Below are 27,848 nucleotides of genomic sequence, written 5' to 3' on the forward strand. Positions count from 1 at the left end.
AAGTTGGTCAAGCCACTGAAGTTTTTAGATGTGTGCACAGGTATGTTCTTATCCACTTACTACAGGCCTGAGCAATAAACTTCTACAAAAGAAGCCTTCAGTGCCATCCTTTCTGCGTATCACTGAAATACGCAACACAGATGCCACTTCAAAATCTCCAAGGTTCATTGCGAACAGCACACCACGTCTGGAAGAATTTCTAGGGCCTCCTTACCAACTTTTCATATCTTTCACTCACCTGTGCAGCAAACAACAAGTATTTCACCTGGCTGTGCATTCGTATTGCTTCTACCTCCTTGGAAAAGGGCCATAAAAGATAAACAAATGGAAAAGCTTACAAGGGAAGCAAACAATCATAAGCAACAAAAACATACAGTGCTCTTCCCCATACACCTCTGACTAAAAATTCATTTGGAAGGAAGCAGACTATTCACAGTTCTATGACAAATGGCAGTGTGAACTAAATCTCCAGAACAGCAGTAACAATAGAGCTTGCCTCTGAGACTGATAATCCCAGCCTCAGAAGGTCTTAGGCTAATTCCTGAAGGACTTGATCAAGAACAAGGACAAAGCTAGTTCCATCTCCAACTTCTTGCTCTTGCACGTGGGAAGCCTTCACAAGCATTTTTGCAGTAGGGTGCTGTACCTTTAAAAGAAGTCACACATCTTGGACACTAACATCTCACCTGGATTGCAGCTCCTGTTTTTTCCTGTGAGTCCAGTATAAGCTCCCTAATTTCAAGATATATCTAAAGATACACTGAATGCATGAAGTAGGAAAAGAAAGCAATACAGATTAACTTAACTGGGTAAGTTCTCTAAAAGCCAAAAGTACAACCATCTATGAAAAAAAAAAATCACAAAGAACCAAACGTCTCACCTGCAACATACATTGGACATCCTTTTTATTGGTTCTGTGCTGTTTTGACAGTGTGCAGAGGTTTCGCTGTCATTTCTGCAACATGAGAGAAGCCTGAATTTAGACCTTTAAGCTGAATTCACATATGTGTATCTTACGAACAAGATCTCTACATTACAGTTTCTAGTGTTTTATCTACCTTGGGAATGCACTGTTTTCCCGCCTCTCACACCACTTTTATTTATTTATTTATTATTTCCCAAAGTGTAATTAACAACTATCTAAACTAATACAAAGTTAGAGATAGCTACAAATGTCATTCAAGAGAAACTCTTGAAATATTAGTATATTCCTCTTATCACTCACATTCTGTGATTAAACAAAATAACTGCAGTTATCTCAAAGCACGGAGCTATTCAAACTATGTTGGAACAACTATATTTTATGTAGTATACATGAATGTGCATGATGACATGCGGCATATGTGCAGCAATTTTACCACGAAATGGACTTTTAATAAAATTGCCAAAGTATTCATTGGAACATCTGAAAACCTGTTTTGTGGCAATAGAGATTACCCTTATTGTACATTCTAACTTTCTGAATAATGAATAATTCTAGCTAGAGAGCAAAACCAAATTATAAATGAATAAAAGTCATCAAAAAGAATAGTATAAGAACAAAACCATATTGTAACTTTAAGGCATTTCTCAAATCTTCAGACAATGGAAGTAAAAAAAAAATAAAAAAATATTTTAACATAAGGTTTCCAGCAATCTTTGTGAGTGGGGTTGGGGTACAGAACATCTAGTATCTTTCTGTGACATCTAATACCATCTAATACCTCACCACAAAGCGGGATTGGCTATCCTTGAACTGTCTGACCTACTCTTATAAATGACCAACAATTTTTTTGTGTGTTTTTTGTTTGTTTGTGTTTTCCTTTTCTTTTTAAAATTTAACTTAAATATCCTTAAAGTTTCTTTGTTTCTCCAGTAGACATACTTGCATAGCAATTGTATAACCAAAAGCATAACCAAAATTGATGGTTAATATTTTGGTTTTGACTGTGAGGTATAAGAAGTATCATGTAAGTCTTTGGGGGGACACACAGGGATGCATATAAAAAACATGCAAAGCCACAAGCTAGACTCCTAAAAATAATTCAAGACTCCAACTTATTTTCATCAATTAAAATGCACAGCTAGCTTGATAAACACTATTAGCATAGCTCAAAAAGGATAACTATTTTGCTATCATATTTCTTGTATGTAGAAATACTGCGGAATTCTATCACAACAAACTGATGAACACAGAACATGGAATAAAATACTTTATTAAAAAAAAATCTATAGTTGACAGCACAAAATGAGAAGATACAAATGAAATATAAATTTAAGGCAGGAATAAGTGAGAAAGGCAACTTCACAATATGGCCAGAGACTGAATTGGTCTAACAAAGTAAGACACAAATGCAACAAGCACTGAAAACACAGGAAAGGAAGGAAGGAAGGAAGGAAGGACACCAAATAACCAATAAAACCAACAAAAAATAACAAATAATTTATCACTGACTTTTCTTGTCTACTGTCTAGTGAAATACCTATGCAAAATAACAAAGACATAAGAGTACCATGGAAACAAACACGCTATAGGTAGAAAAAAGAAACAAAACCAAACAACTAAACTACAAACAATATAATAAAGGTTGTGACTTTAGTTATATTTATTTTCCAGTGATATCAAACCTTTCCCCAGGAATCTCTGTATAGAGACTAAAACTAACCTCCTGATGGACTGATATTTGTGGTATGTGCAACAAAAACTGGACTTGACAGTGACTGACAAGCCTGGACACCTGAACAAGCTTGCAAAGTGGGCCCATGTGAACCTAAGTCCAAGTGCAAGGTGCTGCACCTGGGTCAGGGTAATCCCAGACATAAGTAAACACTGGGAGAAGATCTCACTGAGAGCAGCCCTGCAGAGAAGGACCTGGAAGTAGATGAAACGCTCAACATGAGCCAGCAGCACGTGCTTGCAGCCCAGAAGGCCAACTGTATCCTGGGCTGTATCAAAGCAGGCCGAGGGAGGTGATTGTCCCCCTCTACTCTGCCCTTGAGAGATGCTACCTGGAGCACTGTGTCCAAGTCTGGAGCCCCCAGCACAAGAAGGATGTGGGTCTGTGTGAATGGGTCCATAGGAGGGCCATGAAATTGATCAGAGGGCTGGAGCGCCTCTCCTACGAAGAAAGGCTGAAAGAGCTCTGGCGTGACCTCATTGCAATTTTTCAATACTTAAAGGGGGCTTATCAAAAAGATGGAGAGCAATTTTTTGCTCAGTGAGACAATTCTTCACTCAGGGGGTGGTGAGGCACTGGAAAAGGCTGCCCACAGAAGCTGTGGATGCCCTATCCCTGCAGCTGTTCAAGGCCAGGTTGAATGAGGCCCTTGGCAACCTGATATGGTGGGTGGCTTCCTTGCCCATGGAAGAAATGTTGGAGTTAGCTGGTGTTCCCTTCCAATCCGAGCTGTTCTATGATTCTTTATATTTTACTTTAACTGTGCTCCACATTAACACATATGACTCATCGATAAAACTGATTCACATTTTTCTTTACTGCAATTAATAATTTAACAATAGTTATTTTAGCTATTTCCTCTACCAGCATTTTTAACCATTTTCTTTACAATTTTGCTATCAAATTAAAAAAAATATATTTCTTTCTGTTCTTAATGAAAGAGTAAAACAATTATGAAATGCTTAAAAAAGTGAAATACAGGAATTATCCCTCAAGTTCTTCATTAGTTTACTCTAGATTATACTTTAAAATATAGAATAAGCAAAATTCAAAATTTGCAATAGCCTGCCAAATACATAAGTAAACCATAGGCTTGTGAACTGCTTCATCCATCTTGGAATCTAGCCATCCTTGAGAAGGTAACGCACAATATATAGAACACGGGGTTTGAATTTTTCAATCAACTTTGTTGCAACTTTTAATCTTTTATTTATTTATTTTGTAATTTTTACAGCTGTGGGAATTTTGATCTTGTATATACATACAGTTGTGAATAACTGTAACATGGTGGGGTTGATAAATACTGCAAAGGTGTATTCTTTCAAAAAAAAAGATACTTTCTAAGGTTATATTAGTTTTGAGATTGTCAATGCAGAGAATCATGATAATTTTAAAGTGTACATCATATTTATAAACCAACACCTCTTGTCAATGAATGCCCTTCAATTTACGACTACATGGCACAGAAAACAACTGTAATTATTCTGATGCTCTAGTATTTTTAAACAGTCTTAAATAATCAGTTCTACTTTGCAGCTGGTCTTGTGAGACCAACAAGACCAAGAAAGTTACATGTAAAAGCAACATGAACTCCTGAACTAACAATTTAAAGGTAAGAACGCTGAAGGCATCACCACAGCCTCTTCTCAACTGGTATCTGACTTAACACTGTCTTCCAACAACAAAAAAAAAACAAAGCCAGCCATGAGATGTAACTGTTGCAGCTGCTCATGGCAAGATTTTTAATGCATTAAAATTGAAAACTTGTGTTCCTTTTGTATTTCTGCTAAACTTACCGGAGTGAAGAGGAGGGAAGATCTGAACTCGTTTGTCTCTCTGTATGATATACATACTGAGGCACAGTATTAATTATATCAAGACACAGAGGTGGAACTCTAACAGAACAACACTAACACACTTGAAACTCCTTGCTCTTGTGCTAATTGTTCTACTACTTCATTCCAAAGGTATTAACAGATGATGTATCCTGAGAAAAATTTCTGAGTAGAAACTGAGTACAGACTGAAAAATTATTCCTCTTCTTACATTACTGCCAAGGCAAATTACACAGTAAGTAAAGAATAATTTTGGTAAGTCTGAGGGAATGCATTTTCCATTCGTTTTGAAAGTTTAACCTTTAAGTTCAGTAAAAAAAAGTCTTCATGCTCCACATGCATAAAGGTAAAAAACAAGAACTCAAGTAGCCAAAAAAAATCCTGCTTACTTCACATGGCTTTGAACCATTGATTTTATGGTTTACTGCATAACTGTCTTTCAGTTATTAACTCCTGATAGCACACACTAATTAAATAATTTGTAGTTCCTTTTCCTTTAGTATCAGACTATTGTTTTTAAAACAGTCCTCTTATCTCAGAAACACTGAGCATTTCATAAAATAAACAAAACATGCTACATATTCAAATACCTCTTTGCTGAATAAACCCAACATTAGTTTAGATCTAATGAAAAAAAAAATCAAGAATAGAGAATAAATTGGAACAAGCTAGGAGTAAGTCATACACATTTTTACTACTCATTCCAAATGATTTTGTTGGAAATAGAGACAAGGCAGCTGTGGAAAATCTGCCTGCTGGTCAAAGTACTATTTTTGAGTTCCCTAGGGGTTTTGAAAAATCACAGGCCTTTTAGATTTTCAATTCACGTAAGACAGAGTAGCTCTACTAATGCTACTAGACTGTGATTTACACCAGTTGATGTTCTGCCCTTTACAAAATCTCATACACAGAATAATCATCCTAACAGCTATTTCTTTCTCTCTTACCAGATAGCTTCAAACACAAGATCTTTTCCTTTGTTCTTATAGCACTTTTTTTCTTCCCCTGAACATTAAATGGTCATTTATATAGCAATCAATATGGTCATAACTTCAAAGAGCAAATATATAATTCATATAATCAGAGAAAAACTAAAACAGTTCCTTAACTGAGACAAATTTTAAACTATCACAGCTATACCAAGAAAAGTCAATGATGATGCTTTCTCATAAGCCTCTTCCCCTATTGCAATGGCTTGCTAAGCCTGCACAGCTGCCGTGCTGCCTTCTCCAGCTGTGAGCTGCACTGTAAGGATGAAGACCAACAGCTTTATAGATTCACAAGCACAATTAGAAGTGTAAGATGGGGGACATTTTGCCAAGGAAAAACAAACTTGTGCACTACAAAACAGTGCTTTTTAGCATACTAAGCTGGTGAAGGGCCTGGAACACAAGTCCTATGAGCAGTGGCTGAGGGAACTGGGGTTGTTTAGTCTGGAAAAGAGGAGGCTAAGGGTAGACAATATTGCTCTCTGTAACTACCTGAAAGGAAGGTGTGGGGAGCTGGGAGTCGGCCTCTTCTCTCAGATGAGTAGTGATGGGATCAGAGGGAATGGCTTCAAATTGTGCCATGGGAGGTTCAGGTTGGAAATTATAAAACATTTCTTCTCAGAAAGAGCAGTCAGGCATTGGAATGGGTTGTCTAGGGAGGTGGTGGTGTCACCGTCCCTGGGGGTGTTCAAGGACATGTTGGACGTGGTGCTTAGGGAAATGATTGAGTGGGTGACGTTGGTGGTAGGGGGATGGTCAGACCAGATGATCTTGGAGGTCTTTTTCAACCTTAACAATTGTGATTTGTGTTTGCCTTTTCTTTCCAGTTGCAAACAATTAAATATATCGGTTTGGAATGGCTATGATCATGGTATTATAAGCTGCTGGTATCACTGTATCAGTATGATACTGTCCTTAGGCTATATAATTGCATCTCCCAGTAAGGCTAATAAGTTCAGGTAAGCAAACAATTTCACATGAGTATACTGGTTTTAAACTTGACTCATCTGAAGATAGAATGGATGGACAGAGTCTGTACAACTCAGAGCTGTACATCATGTCTTATGTCTCCTATTCTTGGAGATCTTTTTTTTATTTCTGTCCCACCTGGGGAAATTGACAGTGTACATAATCATGGAATATGTTGACTTGGAAGACACCCACAAGGATCATCGAATCTAATTCCTGACCCCACAAAGAACTATGTAAAAATCAGACCATGTGTCTGACAGCATTATGCAAACACTTGAACTCCAGCAAGCTTGGTGCCATGACCACTGCCTTGGGGAGCCTGTCCCAGTGCCCGACCACCCTCTGGGTGCAGAACCTTTTCCCAACACCCAGCCTGACCCTCCCCTGTCCCAGCTCCATGCCGTTCCCTCGGGTCCTGTTACTGTCCCCAGAGAGCAGAGCTCAGAGCCTGCCCCTCCACTCCCCTCGTGAGGGAGCTGCAGGCCACCATGAGCCCCCCCCCCCCCAAGCCTGCTCTGCTCGGAGCTGAACAAACCAAGGGACCTCAGCTGTTCCTCCTGTCTTGCCGTCTGGACCCTTCACCATCTTTGTAGCCTTCCTTTGGATACTCTCTAACAATTGTATGACTCTTATTATATGGTGCCCAAAATTGAACACAGTATACTGAACATGATGCTGCATCAGTGCAGAGTAGAGCAGCACAATCACTTCCCTTGACTAGCTAGCAGTGCTGTGCTTGATGCACCTCAGGATGTGCTTGGCCCTCCCTGTCATTTACCAAATTCCTTTCTGCAGAGCTGCCCTTCAGCCTTTTGTCCCCCAGTCTGTACATACATCCAAGGTTGTCCCTTCCCAGGTGCAGAATCTGGCACTTCTCTTGTAAACTTCATATTGTTGGTGATTGCTCAGCCCTCTATGATATTTCAATGATATTTTGAGCAAAATGCATACCTGCAAGTGTGATCATCACTTACACTTGCAACTTCTTGACCTTCTTTGGGAGAAAACACCAGATCATTAATGTAATCTGAGTGGCCATGAAATGTCTGTCAACCAGAAAAAAAGAAATATTTTTAACTTTGAGCAGACTGTTCCACCATTAGTCAACAATATATTCAACAGAACCACTCAATGAAAGATTTGAGTGTACAATAAAGTTGTCATTTCTACATGGAAGGGAAAAATATTCATTAATAAAACTGGAGATATTTAAAACCTCTAACACTTGTGTATATTTACACTGTAGATGAACAGAACCCCACTGCTCCTTGTCATTACCACAGAGGTCAGCTTGATGCTCTTGTAAGTGGATCACACCACAACTTCTTATTCTTTTTCAACCACTGAATTTTGAAGGTAGAAGATAATAAATCTCAGAAAGAAAGAGGAAAATCAGCAGGAAGTCAATGTACACATAATTTACATATTTTAAAGAACTCCAATTATTCATAAGTAACTCATCTCTAAACAAGAGTTTTTAATAGGAATTCCTGCAAGCAGCAAGAGGGTTTTTTTTCCTGAAGGAGCAATAAGCCAATCACTTGTCCAGTATATTCCCTTTCCCAAGCAGTCAATATATAAATTCCTCAAGAGCAGATATCCACCAGAGATGGCAAAGGACCAAAAGACTACCTTTAGAATAAAAAGTAAAAAAAGTCTCAATGAAACAAGTAACAATGCATGCTGAAGGCTTCATGAAAACTAAAAGTGAGGAACAACAGCACGTGAAAAACAAGCAGGCCACACAATATCACAGCAGTTAATCACAGTTTCTGTTAAACATTTGAGAGAAACTAACATAATACTTTATGCTCTTTGCTTTATATACTCTTGTACTAAAGAGTAAGGAAAATTGGGTATAGTGCACACTGTGAAAGTAATAGATCATCCATTTTCAAATAATAGGATATAATTACCCATGGTGTGAATGTATATATGAACTAGCAGTCAAAAGCAAACATTCACAGTTGTATCAGAAAGCATGAAGTCATTTCAAAGGAAACTATTACTATGTAATTGTCCTCAGCTGAAATTTATTAATCATGACATTTTTATTTCAAAGTACTGAGAATAATTTATCTATAATGAAAACCAACTTAGTAACATAGCTTCTCTGAATGAGAAGCAGAATCACAGTTTTTAGTAAAAGTTAAAAGGATATTTTTTACATATTCGGAAGGCTTTTCAGCTGTCTTAGCCATAAAATCACAACACCATTTTCTTCTCAATTCCGTTAAGTGTTTTGTACTCATCTACAGATATCAGCAATCTTTTAAGCTTTACAATATCTTCAAACATCTAAATTAAAGATCAAATGCACATTCAGCATTAAGCAAGCAGGCAAAACTCATCTCATTTAGGCTGAGTCTGAAGTACTTTCAACCCTGCTGAAATACTTTTTCAACCCTGCCCAGAGCAGGGGGGTTGAAACTACATGATCTTTAAGATCCTTTTCAATCCAGGCCATTCTATGATGTTATGATTCAAATTCATTCACATGTTTGTTAGGTATGAGTACATCATCTCTGATCTCATTAGAAAATCTGTAGCTAGTAAGTATCAGTTTGTTCAATCTGAGGATTCATGTGTGTTTTCTCTCACTATGGTCTTTATGCCAAAAAAATCAATTATAATTACTTAAATCACTTAAAATTTGAAGTCAATTATTTGAAGTCCATATGTAGATGCTGGATCTATTACTGTTTCATCCTCTTTACTCTCACTGAATAAGTCACTAGGCATAGATGCTATTGTTTTGCCCAAAGTATCATAAAAAGGACACAAAAATATCCACTGGAGAATGGCATGACATGAAGAGATGGCAAGGAAAAAACAGGTTGAATGAAAACAATCACTTCTCAGCTTTCTGAGAGAACAAAATACTGTTCTCTGTGTTTGTTCCTCAGTACGAGCTATGCAACTGATCAAAAAGAAAAAAATAACTCTGTAAACCATGCACAATAATGAAGCTGCCCCTCTAAAAAGTTATGAATGTTCAATACATCAGTTCAATACAGAACCACTTTCAGCAGCCAAGTTATTTTTTTCCCCCAACAGCCCATAATTTCAATAAAACCTTGTGGATTTTACTAGAACTAATACATCCTAAGATGATGCCAAACTCTTTAGACAGAAACGCAAGTCTTTTGAAAATTTTCAGCATTCAGAATTCAAATATTCTGCCTCATTTTACATACACAGTTTTGATGAAATATGCTTTTTATTAAGCAAAATCTGAAGCAGGAGAAGAAAGCCACAATTCATTTCCAAATGAAAACCTGAGAACAAGAAAAAACTTCACGAAGATCCATCAACTGTACTTTACCTTTTGTTTCTTGTTCTGGGCTTGATCCAGCCCATAAATTTTGGATTAGTTGTGTTGACAAAGTAATGGAAAACTCAGTATGCTTGAAGTTCCTTGTTGATAATTACATCAAGACAGTTTTTCCACTGGGAAAACAGAGTAAGATTACTCTGTCTATCCCTCCAGAAGCAACACATACTAATTGTTTAATATAAAAGACAAAATGTTCAGAGATTACATTTTGACTGTAATGACATACTTCCCTCAGTTTTTTGCACATTTTGTACCTCTCTTGAAACCTCACGTGTAAAGTGTGCACTGTACAATGGATCAAAGTCTTCCATGTGTTCATTATGTATTCAACCTTAGGTTCATGAAATAATTTTTCTGAGGTTTTGATTGACTAATACTAAGAAACCATTCTATTAAACTGTTTAAAATTAACTCGGCATAGCTCATAGAATATTTGTGAACCTCTGAGATTTCCAAATACTTTAGATGGGAGTCAGGTGTTATTTTTTTTTTCAATCACAAGAAGTATATAGCTCAATGATCATCCAAGTATAAGAAACTATGATGACTACCTGGAGAAAGTATTTTCTCCACTTTTTGTCAAAGCAACAAAAAAACCACACACACAAAATCAAACAAACAAACAAAAGCCTGGAACGTGCTTAAAGACATTTTTACCAAAGAATCACGTAATGTTAGGGATTGGAAGGGACCTTGAAAGATCATCTAGTCCAATCCCCCAACATAAGCACACTATTCCTTTTCACTAATGAGATTCTCACTATTAGGTAATAATCCACATGTTAGGCTGTTTTCTGATCATTTTAAGAGCAAGCCCGATCCAGTAAAAACAGGAATTTTTACTTCTTCCTCAGTCTCAGTATACCCTTGATGAAGTTCTTAGACTAAGTTCCAGTGGTGAAATTGGCATAAACAGTGCTAATAACTTCATTGCTAAACTGAAGCCGAAACTTCTCATTTGCATAGCATAAGCCCCAAATGGTCTTTAGTATTCTGTTGCATCAAAAATAAACCATCTATTGTAGCTTCATCTGGCCACACAGTTGTATCGCCTCTTCACACAGAATCACACAGAATTTTCTAGGTTGGAAGAGACCTCAAGGTCATCGAGTCCAACCTCCAACCTAACGCTAACGCTAACAGCCCTCCACTAAACCATATCCCTAAGCTCTACATCTAAGCGTCTTTTGAAGACTTCCAGGGATGGTGACTCCACCACTTCCCTGGGCAGCCTGTTCCAATGCCTCACAACCCTTTCTGTAAAGAAGTTCTTCCTAACATCTAACCTAAAACTCCCCTGGCTCAACTTAAACCCATTCCCCCTCGTCCTGTCACCAGGCACGTGGGAGAACAGGCCAACCCCCACCTCGCTACAGCCTCCCTTGAGGTACCTATAGAGAGCGATAAGGTCGCCCCTGAGCCTCCTCTTCTCCAGGCTGAACAAGCCCAGCTCCCTCAGCCGCTCCTCGTAGGACTTGTTCTCCAGGCCCCTCACCAGCTTCGTCGCCCTTCTCTGCACCCGCTCAAGCACCTCGATGTCCTTCTTGTAGCGAGGGGCCCAAAACTGAACACAGTACTCGAGGTGCGGCCTCACCAGAGCTGAGTACAGGGGGACGATCACCTCCCTAGCCCTGCTGGTCACGCTGTTCCTAATACAAGCCAGGATGCCGTTGGCCTTCTTGGCCACCTGAGCACACTGCTGGCTCATATTCAGCCGACTGTCCACCATCACTCCCAGGTCCTTCTCTGCCTGGCAGCTTTCCAACCATTCCTCTACCAGCCTGTAGCTCTGCTTGGGGTTATTGCGCCCCAGGTGCAGGACCCGGCACTTGGCCTTGTTAAACTTCATGCAGTTGACCTCAGCCCATCGGTGCAGCCTATCCAGATCCTCCTGCAGAGCTTTCCTACCCTCAAGCAGATCGACACACGCACCTAACTTGGTGTCATCTGCGAACTTACTGAGGGTGCACTCGATGCCCTCGTCCAGATCATCGATGAAGATATTAAAGAGGACCGGCCCCAGCACCGAGCCCTGGGGGACGCCACTAGTGACTGGCCTCCAACTGGACTTGGCTCCATTTCCTCTATGATCATTACACTCACAACTTGTCATATTTTTTTTTCAGATGTGTTACGTAATTGACATACTTTTGCAGTAGAAGCTTGTAACTGCAGGTCAGCACAGTTTGTGTTAGAAAGAAGTCCTAAGGGTAGAAGAAGCAGTTCTCCAAAGAATCTTTTTGTATGAAAAATAATTGCTATCTTAATAGAAATATAAGTGTGGCATTTTAAATTTATTTGTAGGCACCCAGACAAAGCTACTGTGTAATATATTCCGCTAAATTAGAAATACATGTTTTAAAGTTTAATTTGTGTTGGTCACATAGCAGAAAAAAAACAACTTATTAGACCTGGGAAAAACAGTAATCCATCACAGAAATTCTATTTTGAAAAAACAGCATTTTTTCAGAATAGAATAGAATAGTAGCACAGACTGTGCTACTGCGTTGCCTCCTTTGCTTCTCTGGTTTTAATATTGATCGTGCATTGACAGTAAACTACAAAATAACTGTCTCATCAGGTATATTCAAAATGATTATTTTAAGTGTGGGTTTTTTTTGTAATCTTATTATAATTCAGTAATAAACAGCCTAATATAATTCTTCATTAGAATAAACTTGCTTATTTAAACTTCTATTTTTAAAAAAATTTAAGTTCATAATGCATCAAAAATGCATTTGTGTGAAGTTGTAATGCTGAATATTTATCATATGTATTTATTTAACTGGAAGCAATGGGTTCCTATTGAGGAAAACAGCATATCCCATTGAGAATTCCTAGCGTTAGTCTGGAAGGAGTCCTAAATCAATGTGCAACAGTCTGAAAGCTAGTATAGACATGAAGTCTGCTCCAGAATGTATAAAAGAACACCTTCAGCTAAAGACCAGATGATAAGAGACAGGAGACAAAAAGAGGTATGAAGGCTATGAACTATCACAGCTGTCACTTTTTCACAATTTTTGGCAAAAACACAAAAAAAATGTTGGTCGTTAACACCCAATAATTAAAGCTTTCATATTCATTACACAAGGAAAAAAACACTCATTCATGCCTTGAACCATGCTGAAATGAAGAAACTTGTCACTGATTCTAGCAGACAGTCCATCAGGCCCATTGTTAATCCAAAAAAAAAAGAGAGAGACACTAGACAGCTGAATTTAGAGCCTGTAGTACCAGGTTCTTCTATGTGTTTGATTATTTCCACTAATTAACCATTCCATTGTCTATACTGTTATTAATGACTCTACCTATTCTCTTTCTTCCGCGTGCTTACAGACAATTCTATAAATTTCTCGAATTAAAACAGACATATGTAATGAGTAAAGTAACTTTATATTCTGCTAAAAAAGTTAAAAGATTAACTCACACCATCAAAGCTGCTTGTCTACAATATCATAATACTGACAGATATTATATAAAATGGTAACTTTGGTTAAGGAGTGACACACATCAACTTACAAGCAAACAACGTTAACAATTTCTAGAAATATTTTGCTAGAAGTGCCAGCCAAGCTCTTTGCAACCATGTCAGTTATCCTACTTCCTGGCTGACAAAGCCATACAAGGTGATGGACCAAGCATGAAAGAAGGAAAAAATGGGAAGGTGCATGCATGAAGTAACATAGAACATCTTTTCTGAAATTGAAATACTTTTTATTTTTTAGTAATGTCCATTTTTACTTGTATATAGCTTTACTCACTCCATTATTATTTGACCAAGAGTGACATCTGCAATTAATTTACTTTCTGTATGACAAATATTGTCTTACTAATACATACTGCCAAACCACAAAGGAAAGCCAGTTCTTTTCCCCTTCATATTGAATACACAACTCTCGGAGGCATTATCATATTCCAAAGCACTAAAGAAGGAACCCTCACCCCTGATTTTTCAGCATTGATTAGCTTTGCTTGTTCTTGTCTGAAACCTCAACAAAACAAATTCAAACGAACATCTAATTAATATTAATATTTGGACTGGGGTATTGTTTCAAAGGCAAAATTTTGAAGAATATGTACATACCCAAATGACATAGGAGTTACAAAGACAAGAATGCCTTACAAACAACAGAAATCTCTTAGACCCAACACCTCTTACATCACTGGTGAAAGAACACTACACTGAAAGAACAGGAAGCGAAGATATATTTGAAGGAGTCATTCCCTTTCTTTTTATTTTAGACATAAACAAGTACTGGCCCATGGCCATGTTTTATATAACTGTCTGCAGCTAAGTACAAAATTCAATATTCTTTCTTTAAATCTTCTACTGTACAAAATGGTTTCATTGCAACTTTCCTGTTCCCCCAGGAAAGAGACAAAGCATTAAATTTGCTCTCCATATAGACAAGTCTAATAAACAATACCACATAGTATTTTACAGGTCTCTATGTAAAGGAACCTTTTCCAACACAGTACTTCAAATTCACCTGTAGAATATTTTTAGACCATGTTTTAGACCACAAATAAACCTCTACTTACTTTTTGTCAATTTGGCTGTTACATAAATACTTTTAAATCAAAATATAATATAGCTGATAATTAGTTATGCCCAGTTTAAAGATATAAAGGTATATTCAATACACTGATCTTTGCTAGAGATGATGGGTCTGCCAGAGTTTAGTGTTCTACATCATACTGTACATTAAAAAAAGTGAAGCACAAGCTCAGTGAAAGATTAGACTCCACTAGAGACTAAAGAAATATTCAATATCAGCTCAGTTACCCTTACCTTATGTTCATTCTTGTCCTGCAGGTCTGAAGTAAATAGCCTTAACTTCCTATCAGAAGCTGCTGTACAAAACCTACACTCAACAGAAAAAGAAAAGCCCTTCTGTCAGGTAGCACTACAATTTATTTTTTTTTAAATGTTAAAAAATAAAAATAAACAGATAAAAGAACAAACCAAACCAGATCAATCAAGAGTTTCACCCCATTTTAAACCTGCAAAATGACATGCAAAAGGAAATTTAGATTTTCAATCAAACGTATATTCTAATTTTTCTGCTTTGGCATCAAGCATTCAGAGTTATAATTGGAACTTGCCTATAAAATATGGTGTATCAAGTGCCAAGAATACTTTTTAATGGAAAGTAATACAAAACATTTGACAAAGCTAAATCTGAATCAACTATGAATTACCTGAAATCTCTCTTATAACTGCCATAGAATTTACCTTGGAGGAAGTGGCTGATAGAAAAAACAGAACCCTCACCATCAGTGTTTTAAATTACCTAGGGATTAATTTATTAACCAGTCTCCAGTTTATTTTAAACAAAAGACTGTAAAAATATGCAGCAGTAAACAACCAGTATAGTTTTGAAGAGGCTTACAAGCAATTGAGAACATCTGAATTCATGTTAAGTGCATATTTAATAATTGACCATTTTTCTAGACTTGACAGGTCTCACAAATAGCATCCGACTTACTCCTAAACATAGCCCATACTATGGAGAACATCACGTGTAATTTTACAAAGCAGGCCATGATACTAGTATCATTCTTACAATGATACATACACATTATACAGATACATACAACAAAAAGACTAACTAGATTACAGGTCAATTAAAATTAAAAAATCTAGTGTCTACTGTGAATCTACTGTGGGGAGGAAAGAGTAAGGGGCTCAGGAAGCAGAACAAAATATATAAGGATGACTAAGAATTGGAACTGTTGTTCCAATGGTGTTCACAGACTTCCAACAACAATTTCTTCAGAGTTAGATTTCAGCTGTAAGCATTAAAGTTAGTTCAATACTAAGGACTTAGAGAAAACAGATATGAGACAAGGACTCATTATAGTAATTTATTCGAAATACCTTATCTGGGGAGGTAAAGCATCAAGTCTAGTTTCTGGACTCCTTGCTATGGCATCAACTCTGATTCCATGACAAAATGTTCGTAGTGTCTTATATTGCATGCCTTCCACTTCTGCATCCTCTTCCTACAGAAATACTGTAGTTAGCTAATTCAGAATAACAGGTTGATGACTTCTAATAAGTCAGATTGATATGAAATTGAAAGTTAGATGTGTCTGCTGCGATAAAGAAAGTATTTACTTGAAATATGTAAGTAAGTAAAAATCCATGAAATGATTGCAGTTTCAAACCAAAGTCAACATAGCACAAAACCAAACCTACATTGCACAAAAAGAAGATTTGCCAGAGGAACATGCTGAGCCCATTCTTTGGGCTCAATATCGGCATAGATACAACCAGAACCACTGACAACAGCATGATAAGCACACACTGCAATGTGAAATAATGGGAACAAAAGCAAGGAGGCCATGTAGGCTACCTTCTCTCCCAGTTGGTTTTACTTTATGGAAAAATGCTAGAACAACCTGGTTGTTCCGGAAGAACAGTAGCAGGTAGAAAGGTACCCTTCATCATTTAACATGACCAAAATTACTACCTTGGCTATTCTTCCCAATGGTGAGGGAACTGGATGGTGACAAATCTGAAACAATTGCTGGGATTGTGGACTTAATGAATCAACTGATCTCCAAAAAGTTCTCAAAACATCCTGCGTAGTACCTCAAAATGAATGAAGGCTATTTTGATGAAATGTTCTCTATGGCACAATTCTGCTTTAAGGAAAAAAATCTCTCTGTATACACTCTGCATAATGTAGAAGCTAGGAAGGACCTAGGTGATTTTCAGAAAATTTCCAACAGTAAGATTTTGGGGAATAATAAAGACCAGTTATACTGTTTTCTATATTAGATAGTAAAGTATAAAAATAGTACCATGTAACAGAGAAGTGAGCTCAAGAAAAAAAAAAAAGTAAAAATAGATTCCAAAGATGAGAGTGTTCTACTATCAATTTTCAAGCATCCAGGGGAAAAAAAAAAAAAAAAAGTGTCTCAATTAAAAAAAAAAAAGTATTACATATAAATATACACAGTATGCTATCTTACTTTTTAAAAATTTTCACGATATGGTGACTGGAAATAATGTCAAGGTAAAAAAAACACATTTTACTGTTTCTAACAGTCTGTCAGAGAGATGTAAAAAAAATAACCTAGAAAGCAGATGTATATTAAGTTATTATTTGCCACTGTTCTTCCTTGAAATAAATGTCTCTAAACTTACTTTGGAAATTTTAATTATTCCTTTCTACTCCGGGTGTTTGAAATCTTTGCTGCTTTGATAGCTACCTGAAAGCCTTAAAAAAATAAAACACCATACAGCAAATGTTAAGTTACATATTTCCAAAGCTACTTGCTTAAGTTCCCAGGTAGTAGTCACAAACATTTGCAAGAAATACTGAACTGGGATTACTCTTCCAGTAGAGCACTCCTGTTTTCATTGCAGCCTACTCAAAAAGAACTTTACACCAGCAGGATGCTAATACCAATATGTATTTATATATACATTTTTTTCTCTTTAAGACCAAATATCCCAAAGTCATAATGTAATAAAGGAGTAAAACACTTCCTGGCAAAATGGGGAAGGAAAGAAGCAGGAAAGTGACTTTGTCAGAAGACATGCTGTCAGTTTCATGAAGCAACTAATAAAAGCAATAAACAAAAACTAACCTGAAATCTACATGTCCCTACAACTACATAGTTATTGCCACCATATGCAGTGAGGGAACATGCATCTCCACTATCAAATGGATTGAATTTTATCACATGCACATAATCTTCACAGTCCACCGTGTAAGCAGCATTTCTAGTAGAATCTTGCTTCATTTCCAGGGGACTATGTCAAAGTATCAAGGAAGTGATGTCTTCTTCAGGATGAAGGTCAATGTTCCTATCTGCAAAGTATTAAAAAGCATGCATTATGTATTTGCATAAAGGAAAACAAGTATTTGTGGCGCAACAAATCAAGATTTCTTGTAACACCATATTTATGGACACAAAAGGTCAACTTAAGCTCATTATATCCAGATTTAACACGTAATTCCAACAATCAAGAGATTAACTAACCTAACTGACCTAATTCACTAACAGACATTCAAAACTTTTTGTACAGACATCAGTAACAACTGCAGATTTTGTGCTACTGATGGCAACCTATCAAGACATGGGATTAAGTAACTCTACGTACCAGAAAAGTCACATACGTAATTTTAAAAATTTCAAGCAAATGACAACAAAATATGTATTATTACCTTCAAATTCTCTTCCCTGTTGTACCTTTTTAAAGGACAATAGGTAAGTAACTAAAAGCAGAATTAAAACCACCAAACTCTAAATGCAAACACTATTCTGCAGAATACTTGTTTCATGACATAAGCCAACCCAACTGCAGACAGTGCCTCTATGTCTCTGTACTTGCACAGAAAAAGTTAATTTTCAACTGGATCAAAAGTATACCTAAACATTAATGCTTTACTCTATTCAAGCACTTTTCAAGAAAATCTGACGCCTGTGCTTGCACACAGCTGAGATACACAACTGATTAGGGGATCATCCCAGATTTGACATCAGTGTACACCTTTTGAGAAATGACCATTTTCTCCACGTGCAGCATGGAAAGATAGCTTTAAACTTCAGACCCTTGTCATATTTTGTTGCGTTAATGACCTGAAGGGCTCAGCACTGAGGCTGAACATCATGCCTGGGAGCCACCACAGTTTGATGGGGATATCACCGGGATTCAAAGAGGCTCTCCACATTTGTAGTGTGTATTTATTAACCAACACAACAAACCACCACGTTGACAGAAGTATGTTAGCCACATAACTTGCATCGCCACGCTCCTAAGGCCAAACACAACTCCTCGCCACCTCGAAGGCTCCCCACCACAGCAGACCCCATGCCTTGGGGCAGCACCAGGGGGACAACCCGGCCATGTGGCCTTCCCACTCCCTCCTTTTCCCTTGGGGGCCCAGCGGCTGCCCCAAAGGAGCCCACCCCACACCATGCGGCCCCACAACGCTACCAGCAAGGGCCCGGGCCCAACCCCTGGCACAGCCCCACTCAGATCCGGGGGAAAGCACCGAGCCCTCTGCGACTCCCCCGCGCTCTCCCCACTCACCTCTCCGGCCCCACATGGCCGCGGTTCCCGGCAGCGCCTCCCAGCCCCGGGCCACCCCCTGTGCTTCCGGGGCAGCGGCCCTGCGCTCCCTAATTGGGCGGCAGCGGAGGATTTAAATTAAAACCGGCGGAAAGGGCCGCCAGCCGCCGGCAGCCCCGGCCTCCCGAGGATCGGAGGTCGGTGAGCAAGGGCAGCCTCAGCCCACTGGGGCTTCGCGTCATGCCCGGGGAGCCGGGCAGTGGGGAAGCGGGGTGTCCTGGTTTCAGTTAGAACAGAATTAATTTTCTTCCTAGTAGCTGGTGGAATGCTGTGTTTTGGCTTAGGATGAGAAGAGTGCTGATAACACCCCGATGTTTTAATTGTTGCAGAGCAGTGCTTATACCAAGCCAAGGACATCTCAGCCTTTTGCTCTGTCCTGCCAACAGGCAGGCTGGGGGTGCAGTAAGAGCTGGGAGGGGACAGACCCAGGACAGGTGACCCAAACTAGCCAAAGGGGTATTCCATACCATCTGACGTCATGCTAAACAATATATAGGGGTGGCTAGCCGGGGGGAGGGGGCCGGACTGCTCGGGGTTAGGCTGGGCATTGGTCAGCAGGTGGTGAGCAATTGCATTGTGCATCACTTGTTTGTACATATTATTAGTAGTAGTACTATTATCACCATTGTATTGTTATTATTGTTATTGTTATTATTGTTATTGTTATTATTGTTATTGTTATTATTGTTATTGTTATTATTGTTATTGTTATTATTGTTATTGTTATTATTGTTATTGTTATTATTGTTATTGTTATTATTGTTATTGTTATTATTGTTATTGTTATTATTGTTATTGTTATTATTGTTATTGTTATTATTGTTATTGTTATTATTGTTATTGTTATTATTGTTATTGTTATTATTGTTATTGTTATTATTGTTATTGTTATTATTGTTATTGTTATTATTGTTATTGTTATTATTGTTATTGTTATTATTTTCCTGTCTTATTAAACTGTCTTTATCTCAACTCACGGGCTTCACTTTCCATTTCTCTCCCCTGTCCCAGAGAGGGAGGGGGAGGGTGAGTGAACGTCTGCGTGGTGTTTAGCTGCCGGCCGGGTTAAACCATGACAGTCTTTTTGGCGCCCAACGTGGGGCTCGAAAGGTTGAGATAACGGCAGATCTGACCAGAGTGTGTTAAACTAAAATTGGTGTAAGTATTAGACCTGCTTAATAGTCACTTGTCATAATGCTGATTGCTTTAATCTCAACTCTGCTGTGCCTGTTTTCCAAATTGAGTATTATAGTACATTATTTTCCATATTTGCTCTGTGTCATGTTGTTTATCCTCTCCGGGCCCTGGTTTCAGATCATTATGGTACTGTGTGTTGTAGCAATGGCTTATGAGACGATGAGATATCTGGTCATGACTCTAACTTGGTATTTGTACTCAGTAATATCGTTGACTCTGTACTTTGGAAACTGTATCTTGGAAACAATTAGCAATTATACCTACTGTTTTTTTCCATTAGGGAGTCAATCTGTGGAGGGAAAAGGGGAAGATATTTTTTCTTACTTGATTACTCTCCCTTTCTCCTTCACCACCCCTGTATCCTCCTGGATCACTCTCCTTCCTCCTTCACCACTCTCTTATCCTCCAAGCTTGTTACAATAGCTCTCCAAGACATTGAATATCCTTGGGATACTCAGACCAGCATAGTCTTGTTGTTCTGCCTCCTGAATGCGCTTCAGATTCTGCTTAAAGTTAAACAACTACTTAAGAAGCTCATCCAGAGATCTGCCCGGAGGCAGTATAGTTGTGGGTGGCAGGGAGTATGGGAGGATATGGGCAGGCATCTAGACCAGTTGGCACCCCCAGTGTTTTGGAAATTCACCCCTGAACAACTGCAAAATCCTCAAAAACTGGCAGAATGCTTGAAAAAAAGGTGTCGCGATTCGGGAAGTTCCAAAGTAACACAAATCATTGTAACGTGCTGGGGCCTGGCTCATGCTTATCGAGCTGCCATTGATACTGCTATCAACTTAGTGACAGACCCTGCGGCCACTCCAAGCCCTGTGACAGATCCAACGGCCACTGTGACCCCTACGGTGGACTCTGCAGCCGCTCCAGCCCCGGCTCCTGCAGCCGCTCCAGCCCCGGCTCCTGCAGCTGCTCCAGCTCCCGCAGCCGCTCCAGCTCCTGTAACGGGGTCAGAGAAACGATCTGTAGCAGTGCAAGTTGACCCTGCAGAGGGTATTCCAACCCCTGTGGCAGACCCTGTAACAAGGTCAGAGAAACGAGCAGTAGCAGTGCAAGCTGCCCCTGTAGAGAAGGTGAAAAAATGGTATAGAGATTCAGGTCATTTAGAACGCAGAGAGTCTTCTGCCAAATCTAGGTATAGAGACAACGGAGACGACGACGATGCTGGGCCATCAAGGATTCAGGAGGAGGAAGATGAGGATGCCGAAAAATCAACAGTAACTACCCGAAGCCTATACGAGCACGAGCTACGAGATGTGCGAAAAGATTTTGATCGTTGTATAGGTGAGCAGCTTGTCACTTGGCTGCTCCGGTGCTGGGACTCTGGAACCAATTGTGTGGAATTAGATGGCAGGGAAGCCAGGCGGCTGGGATCCCTTGCTCGAGACGCTGGCATTGACAAAGCAATTGCAGATGGAGCACAATCTAACAGCCTCTGGAGGCGTCTCCTCTCAGCTGTGAGGGAAAGGTATCCCTTCAAGGAAGAACTTTTATGTCTACCAGGCAAGTGGACCACTATGGAGAAGAGAATCCAGTACCTGAGGGAATTAGCCGTACGGGAAGTGATTTATGAGGATCCAGACCTCAGACAAACATCCACAGATCCAGATGAAGTCAGGTGTACACGACCCATGTGGCGGAAGTTTGTACGGAGTGCACCATCATCATATGCCAGCTCATTGGCAATAATGGGCTGGAAAGAGGATGAGGAACCCACAGTGGATGAAGTGGCTAAACAACTCCGGCAGTACGAAGAAAGTCTCTCCTCTTCCTTACAGGCCTGCGTCTCAGCTGTGGAGAAACTTTCTGAAAAGGTTCACCAACTTAAAGAGAATATATCGTCCTCCCCACCTGAACCAACCAGTGTCCACTGACCAAAAGAGAACACTTGGGAGAAACTTTCTGAAAAGGTTCACCAACTTGAAGAGAGATTATTCTCCTCCGCACCTGTACAAAGCAGTGTCTCAACTATCAGGGGTAGGCGTTCATCCACACAAGGAAGACGATATGGTGGGTACTCACCCCGTGCCACCCTGTGGTTTTACTTATGAGACCATGGAGAGGACATGAGAAAATGGTATGGAAAATCTACCGCGACCCTAGAGGCACGGGTACGTGAGTTGCAAAAGAAAACAATCAGGAAAAAGGGATTCTCTGAAAAGTTTGCTGCTCCAACTTCCAGCAGACAGTCCTTCAAACACAGAAACGAAGAAGATTCTGACCAGGATTGGGGGGGCCCTGCCTCCAGCCAGGGAGAGGAAAGGGACAATCGAGTTTATTGGACTGTGTGGATTCGATGGCCTGGCACATCAGACGCACAGAAGTATAAGGCTTTAGTAGACACTGGTGCACAACGTACTATAATGCCATCGAGCTATAAAGGGCCATAGCCCATCTGTATTTGTGGAGTTACAGGGGGATCTCAGCAGTTGACTGTATTGGAGGCTGAAGTGAGTCTGACTGGGAATGAGTGGGAAAAGCACCACATTGTGACTGGCCCGGATGCTCCATGTATCCTTGGCATAGACTATCTTCGAAGAGGATATTGCAAGGACCCAAAAGGGTTCCGGTGGGCTTTTGGTATAGCTGCCTTAGAGACAGAGGGCATTAAACAATTCTCTACCTTGCCTGGTCTCTCAGAGGACCCCTCTGTTGTGGGCTTGCTGAGGGTCGAAGAACAGCAAGTGCCAATCGCTACCACAACTGTGCACCGGCGGCAATATCGCACTAACCGAGACTCCCTGATTCCCATCCATAAGCTAATTCATCAATTGGAGAGCCAAGGAGGGATCAGCAAGACTCATTCACCTTTCAATAGTCCCATATGGCCAGTGCGAAAGTCTAATGGCGAGTGGAGACTAACAGTGGACTATCGTGGCCTGAACGAAGTGACGCCACCACTGAGTGCTGCAGTGCCGGACATGCTGGAACTCCAGTACGAACTTGAATCGAAGGCAGCCAAGTGGTACGCCACAATTGATATCGCTAATGCATTTTTCTCCATCCCTGCAGCAGCAGAGTGCAGGCCACAATTTGCCTTCACTTGGAGGGGAGTCCAATATACTTGGAATCGGCTGCCTCAGGGGTGGAAACACAGCCCTACCATTTGCCATGGGCTGATCCAGTCTGCGCTAGAGCAGGGGGAAGCTCCTGAACACCTGCAGTACATCGATGACATTATTGTGTGGGGTGACACAGCAGAGGAAGTTTTCGAGAAAGGGAAGAAAATAGTCCAAATCCTTCTGAAAGCCGGTTTTGCCATAAAACAAAATAAAGTCAAAGGACCTGAATGAGAGATCCAGGTTTTAGGAATAAAATGACAAGAGAATGGCCCCACCTGGAGCCTCTGGCAGAAAGAACCTGGGGAAACTCGAGGTCGGCCCCTTGGGTTTTGGAGTCGGGGATACAGAGGATCCGAGGCCGGCTATACTCCAACTGAAAAGGAGATATTGGCAGCATATGAAGGAGTTCGATCTGCTTTGGAGGTGGTCGGTACTGAAGCGCAGCTCCTTCTAGCACCCCGATTGCCGGTACTAGGCTGGATGTTCAAGGGAAGGGTCTCTTCTACGCATCATGCAACTGATGCTACATGGAGCAAGTGGGTTGCACTAATTACTCAGCGGGCTCGAATAGGAAACCCCAGTTGCCCAGGAATATTGCAAGTGGTTATGGACTGGCCAGAAGGTAAATACTTTGGGATATCATCAGAGGAGGAGGTGGGTCGTGCTGAAGAAGCCCCACTGTACAACCAGTTCCCAGAGAATGAAAAGAAATATGCCCTGTTCACTGATGGGTCCTGTCGTATTGTGGGGAAGCATCGGAGATGGAAGGCTGCTGTATGGAGTCCTACACGACGAGTTGCAGAAGCTGCTGAGGGAGAAGGTGAATCGAGTCAGTTTGCAGAAGTGAAAGCCATTCAGCTGGCTTTAGACATTGCTGAACAAGAAAAATGGCCAGTTCTCTATCTCTACACCGATTCATGGATGGTAGCAAATGCCCTGTGGGGATGGTTACAGCAATGGAAGCAAAACAACTGGCAGCGTAGGGGCAAACCCATCTGGGCTGCTGCATTGTGGCAAGATATTGCTGCTCGGGTAGAGAACCTGGCTGTGAAAGTACGCCACGTAGATGCTCATGTGCCCAAGAATCGGGCTACTGAAGAACATCAAAACAACCAGCAGGTGGATCAGGCTGCTAAGATTGAAGTAGCTCAGGTGGACCTGGATTGGCAGCATAAAGGTGAGTTATTTATAGCCCAATGGGCCCATGACACCTCAGGCCATCAATGTAGAGATGCAACATACAGATGGGCTCGTGATCGAGGGGTGGACCTGACCATGGACGCTATAGCACAGGTTATTCATGACTGTGAAACATGTGCTGCAATCAAGCAAGCCAAACGGTCAAAGCCTCTTTGGTATGGAGGACGATGGCTGAAATAGAAATATGGAGAGGCCTGGCAGATTGATTACGTCACACTCCCTCAAACTCGTAATGGCAAACTCGTAATGGCAAGCGCCACGTACTTACAATGGTGGAAGCAACCACCGGATGGCTGGAAACATATCCTGTGCCTCATGCCACCGCCTGGAACACTATCCTGGGCCTTGAAAAGCAAGTCCTATGGCGACATAGTACCCCAGAAAGAATAGAGTCAGACAATGGAACTCATTTCTGAAACAATCTTATAGACACTTGGGCCAAAGAACATGGTATTGAGTGGGTGTATCACATCCCCTATCATGCACCAGCCTCCGGGAAAATTGAACGATACAATGGACTGTTAAAGACTACATTGAAAGCAATGGGCGCTGGGACATTCAAAAATTGGGATACGCATTTGGCAAAGGCCACCTGGTTAGTCAATACTAGGGGATCTGCCAACCGAGCTGGACCTGCCCAATCAAACCTGTTACGTGCTGTAGATGGGGATAAAGTTCCTCTAGTGCATGTAAGAAATATGCTGGGTAAAACAGTCTGGGCTACTCCTGCCTCAGGAAAAGGCAAACCTATTTGTGGAATTGTTTTTGCTCAGGGACCTGGATACACTTGGTGGGTGATGCAAAAGAACAGAGAGGTCCGGTGTGTACCTCAAGGAGATTTAATACTGGGTGACAATAGCCCATGAACTGAATTGTACCATGTTAATTACTATATAATACTGTATGTTATCACTACCATGACTACTATAGGTGACTAATTAGAATGTATGGAAAAGAGTGTAACCTGAGCATGACATAAATGGTATGGAATAAGGGGTGGATAGATGTCCTGGTTTCAGTTAGAACAGAATTAATTTTCTTCCTAGTAGCTGGTGGAATGCTGTGTTTTGGCTTAGGATGAGAAGAGTGCTGATAACACCCCGATGTTTTAATTGTTGCAGAGCAGTGCTTATACCAAGCCAAGGACATCTCAGCCTTTTGCTCTGTCCTGCCAACAGGCAGGCTGGGGGTGCAGTAAGAGCTGGGAGGGGACAGACCCAGGACAGGTGACCCAAACTAGCCAAAGGGGTATTCCATACCATCTGACGTCATGCTAAACAATATATAGGGGTGGCTAGCCGGGGGGAGGGGGCCGGACTGCTCGGGGTTAGGCTGGGCATTGGTCAGCGGGTGGTGAGCAATTGCATTGTGCATCGCTTGTTTGTACATATTAGTAGTAGTAGTACTATTATCACCATTGTATTATTACTATTGTTATTGTTATTGTTATTTTCCTGTCTTATTAAACTGTCTTTATCTCAACTCACGGGCTTCACTTTCCATTTCTCTCCCCTGTCCCAGAGAGGGAGGGGGAGGGTGAGCGAACGTCTGCGTGGTGTTTAGCTGCCGGCCGGGTTAAACCACGACACGGGGGGACCCTCGGAGCTCGGGGTGGGTCCCGGGTGGTGGTAGCGATGCCGGCTCGTAATGCCAGGTATAGGGTCCAGGGCTTGTCCTGCGGGTTTTTTGGGGTTGTTAGGGCGGGTGCTGGCTCCCAGTGACTTGTATTGTTCCTCAGAATCATCTCCCACTGAGGAGAATGAGGGAGTAGAAACCCCTTATCGAGAGTTTGTTATGCCTGCCCTAGGCTGATTTGTACCTATCCAACAGTTTTGTTTGCTATGGCTCCTGGTTTTTGTTCATGTCAAAGTAAAATGGGATAAAATAAAGCAACTTAACTCCCTTGGAGGGGGCCTGCAAGAAAGATAAGGAGGGACTGTTCATCAAGGAGTGTAATGATAAGACAAGGGAGAATAGGTTAAAAGTTAAATAACTTATAACTTTAATAACTTTAATGAAATTTTTGGCTTTACATTAGATATTGGGAAGAAATTGTTTGCTTAGACAATGGTGAGGTGCTGGCACATGTTGCCCAGAGAAGCTGTGGATGCCCCATCCCTGGAGGTGTTCAAGGCCAGGCTGCATGGGGCCCTGGGCAACCTGATATGGTGGGAGGTGTCCCTGCCCATGGCTTTCCATGGTTGGAAACTGATGGTCTTTAAGGGCCCTTCCAACCCAAACCATACTGTGATTTGAACTCTTCCCCTGCAAACATCTTGGTAAGTAAGTTGTTGCTTTGTGTTGCTTTTTGCAAGATGTCTCTTTGTTTTCCCCACCCCTCTCCTGTTCCTGATCATACCACTTACCAATAAATAAATAAGTGCAGTGACCTACATGTTAACAAGATGAAATAAGGGGAAAGGTTGGGTTTGTGTTCTGAAAGTAAAAGACGGGGGTCTTGATTGTATACTGTATGCAGTGTTAGTGAATTGTGTTTCAGAAATGAATGGGTTTAGAGAAGGCAGTTTAAGAGTCTCAGGTACTTTTGGCTTAGTAAAGGCAAGAAGGTGAAAGACCAAAGCACGAAATAATCAAATTCAAAACTGATGTTGAAACTTGTTTCCAAAGGAAATAGGGAGAATGATGACTCATGGGAGGAAAGGAAAAAAGGCTTTGTGCATAGGTAACAACAACAAAAAATCAGACGTTTTTATTAATAACTTGGAAACAATAGTGAATGTCATCTTTCCAGTTTAAAACTGTTTTAATAGATATGGACTGGACAAGCAGTGAAAGCAGGTAGTATTGAAGATACACTTTAGGGTATTCAGATTGGGTCCTTGCTGAGACAAAAGAGTGTCCTTTGTAATAACTTTCATTCTTTCAAGTTAGTAAAATATACAAGGAGAATAAGGGGTCTTTGTGAAGATATCATGCATAAGCACTTTTTACCCTGCCTTTTAATTGCTGCTCTGTCATTAGTGAGGTGAGTCTTAATGCACTATAGTTGGCAGGACAGCAACTATCCTACAAAGAGGATCGTGTCCTTCCCTGCTGCTTTGGAGGCAGCCAGCTTGCAATTATGACCACAGATGCGATAGAATGTTTTGTAATAAAAGATTGTCTAAAATGTAAGCCTTTCCTTTCTCTGAAGTATGAAAAATTAACTCATTTGAGAAATGAACACATCCATCCCCAGGCAGAGCTGCAGGGATGGATGCTACTTGCTGCTCCTTGACAGGGAGGGCAATGCCCCCTCCTTGTGTCCCCAGCCTGTCCTTCCTAAAGGGCCCGCGTCCTTCCATTCCAACATGCCAGTCATGGGAGGCATCCCCCCGTGTCTCCTCAGTGCCAAAGAGGTCATTTCATAGCAGCGGGCACCGATGGGGCTGAGGGACTCCGTGCCTTCTTTCTCCTCAGTCTTTGCCAAAAATCTCCCTCTCCTCTGTGCTCAGGGATACGGGAGAGAATCAGAAAATGGAAAGAAATTGTCGGTTAA

General features: G+C 40.7%; 1 protein-coding gene across 2 annotated transcripts; it reads right to left on the reverse strand.

Moving 5' to 3' along the window:
- Positions 1 to 237: 237 nt before the first annotated feature.
- On the reverse strand, positions 238 to 18,864 carry LOC309888717 (nucleoporin Nup37-like). Of its 2 annotated transcripts, none has more exons than XM_082781210.1 (7): positions 18,843 to 18,864; positions 17,393 to 17,616; positions 15,672 to 15,796; positions 14,583 to 14,655; positions 7,405 to 7,499; positions 881 to 955; positions 238 to 295 (listed from the first exon to the last, which is right to left on the reverse strand). In XM_082781210.1, the coding sequence occupies exons 2-7, from the start codon at positions 17,546 to 17,548 to the stop codon at positions 289 to 291; spliced, it is 531 nt and encodes a 176-aa protein (XP_082637336.1). In that variant the 5' UTR covers positions 17,549 to 17,616; positions 18,843 to 18,864; the 3' UTR covers positions 238 to 288. The 2 variants fall into 2 exon arrangements, with proteins under 2 accessions (XP_082637336.1, XP_082637335.1); XM_082781209.1 differs by lacking the exon at positions 238 to 295 and adding an exon at positions 729 to 760.
- Positions 18,865 to 27,848: the final 8,984 nt, after the last annotated feature.

Source organism: Aythya marila (genome assembly GCF_965140915.1).
Source record: "Aythya marila genome assembly, chromosome: 30".
In the NCBI taxonomy this organism is placed as follows: Eukaryota; Metazoa; Chordata; class Aves; order Anseriformes; family Anatidae; genus Aythya; species Aythya marila.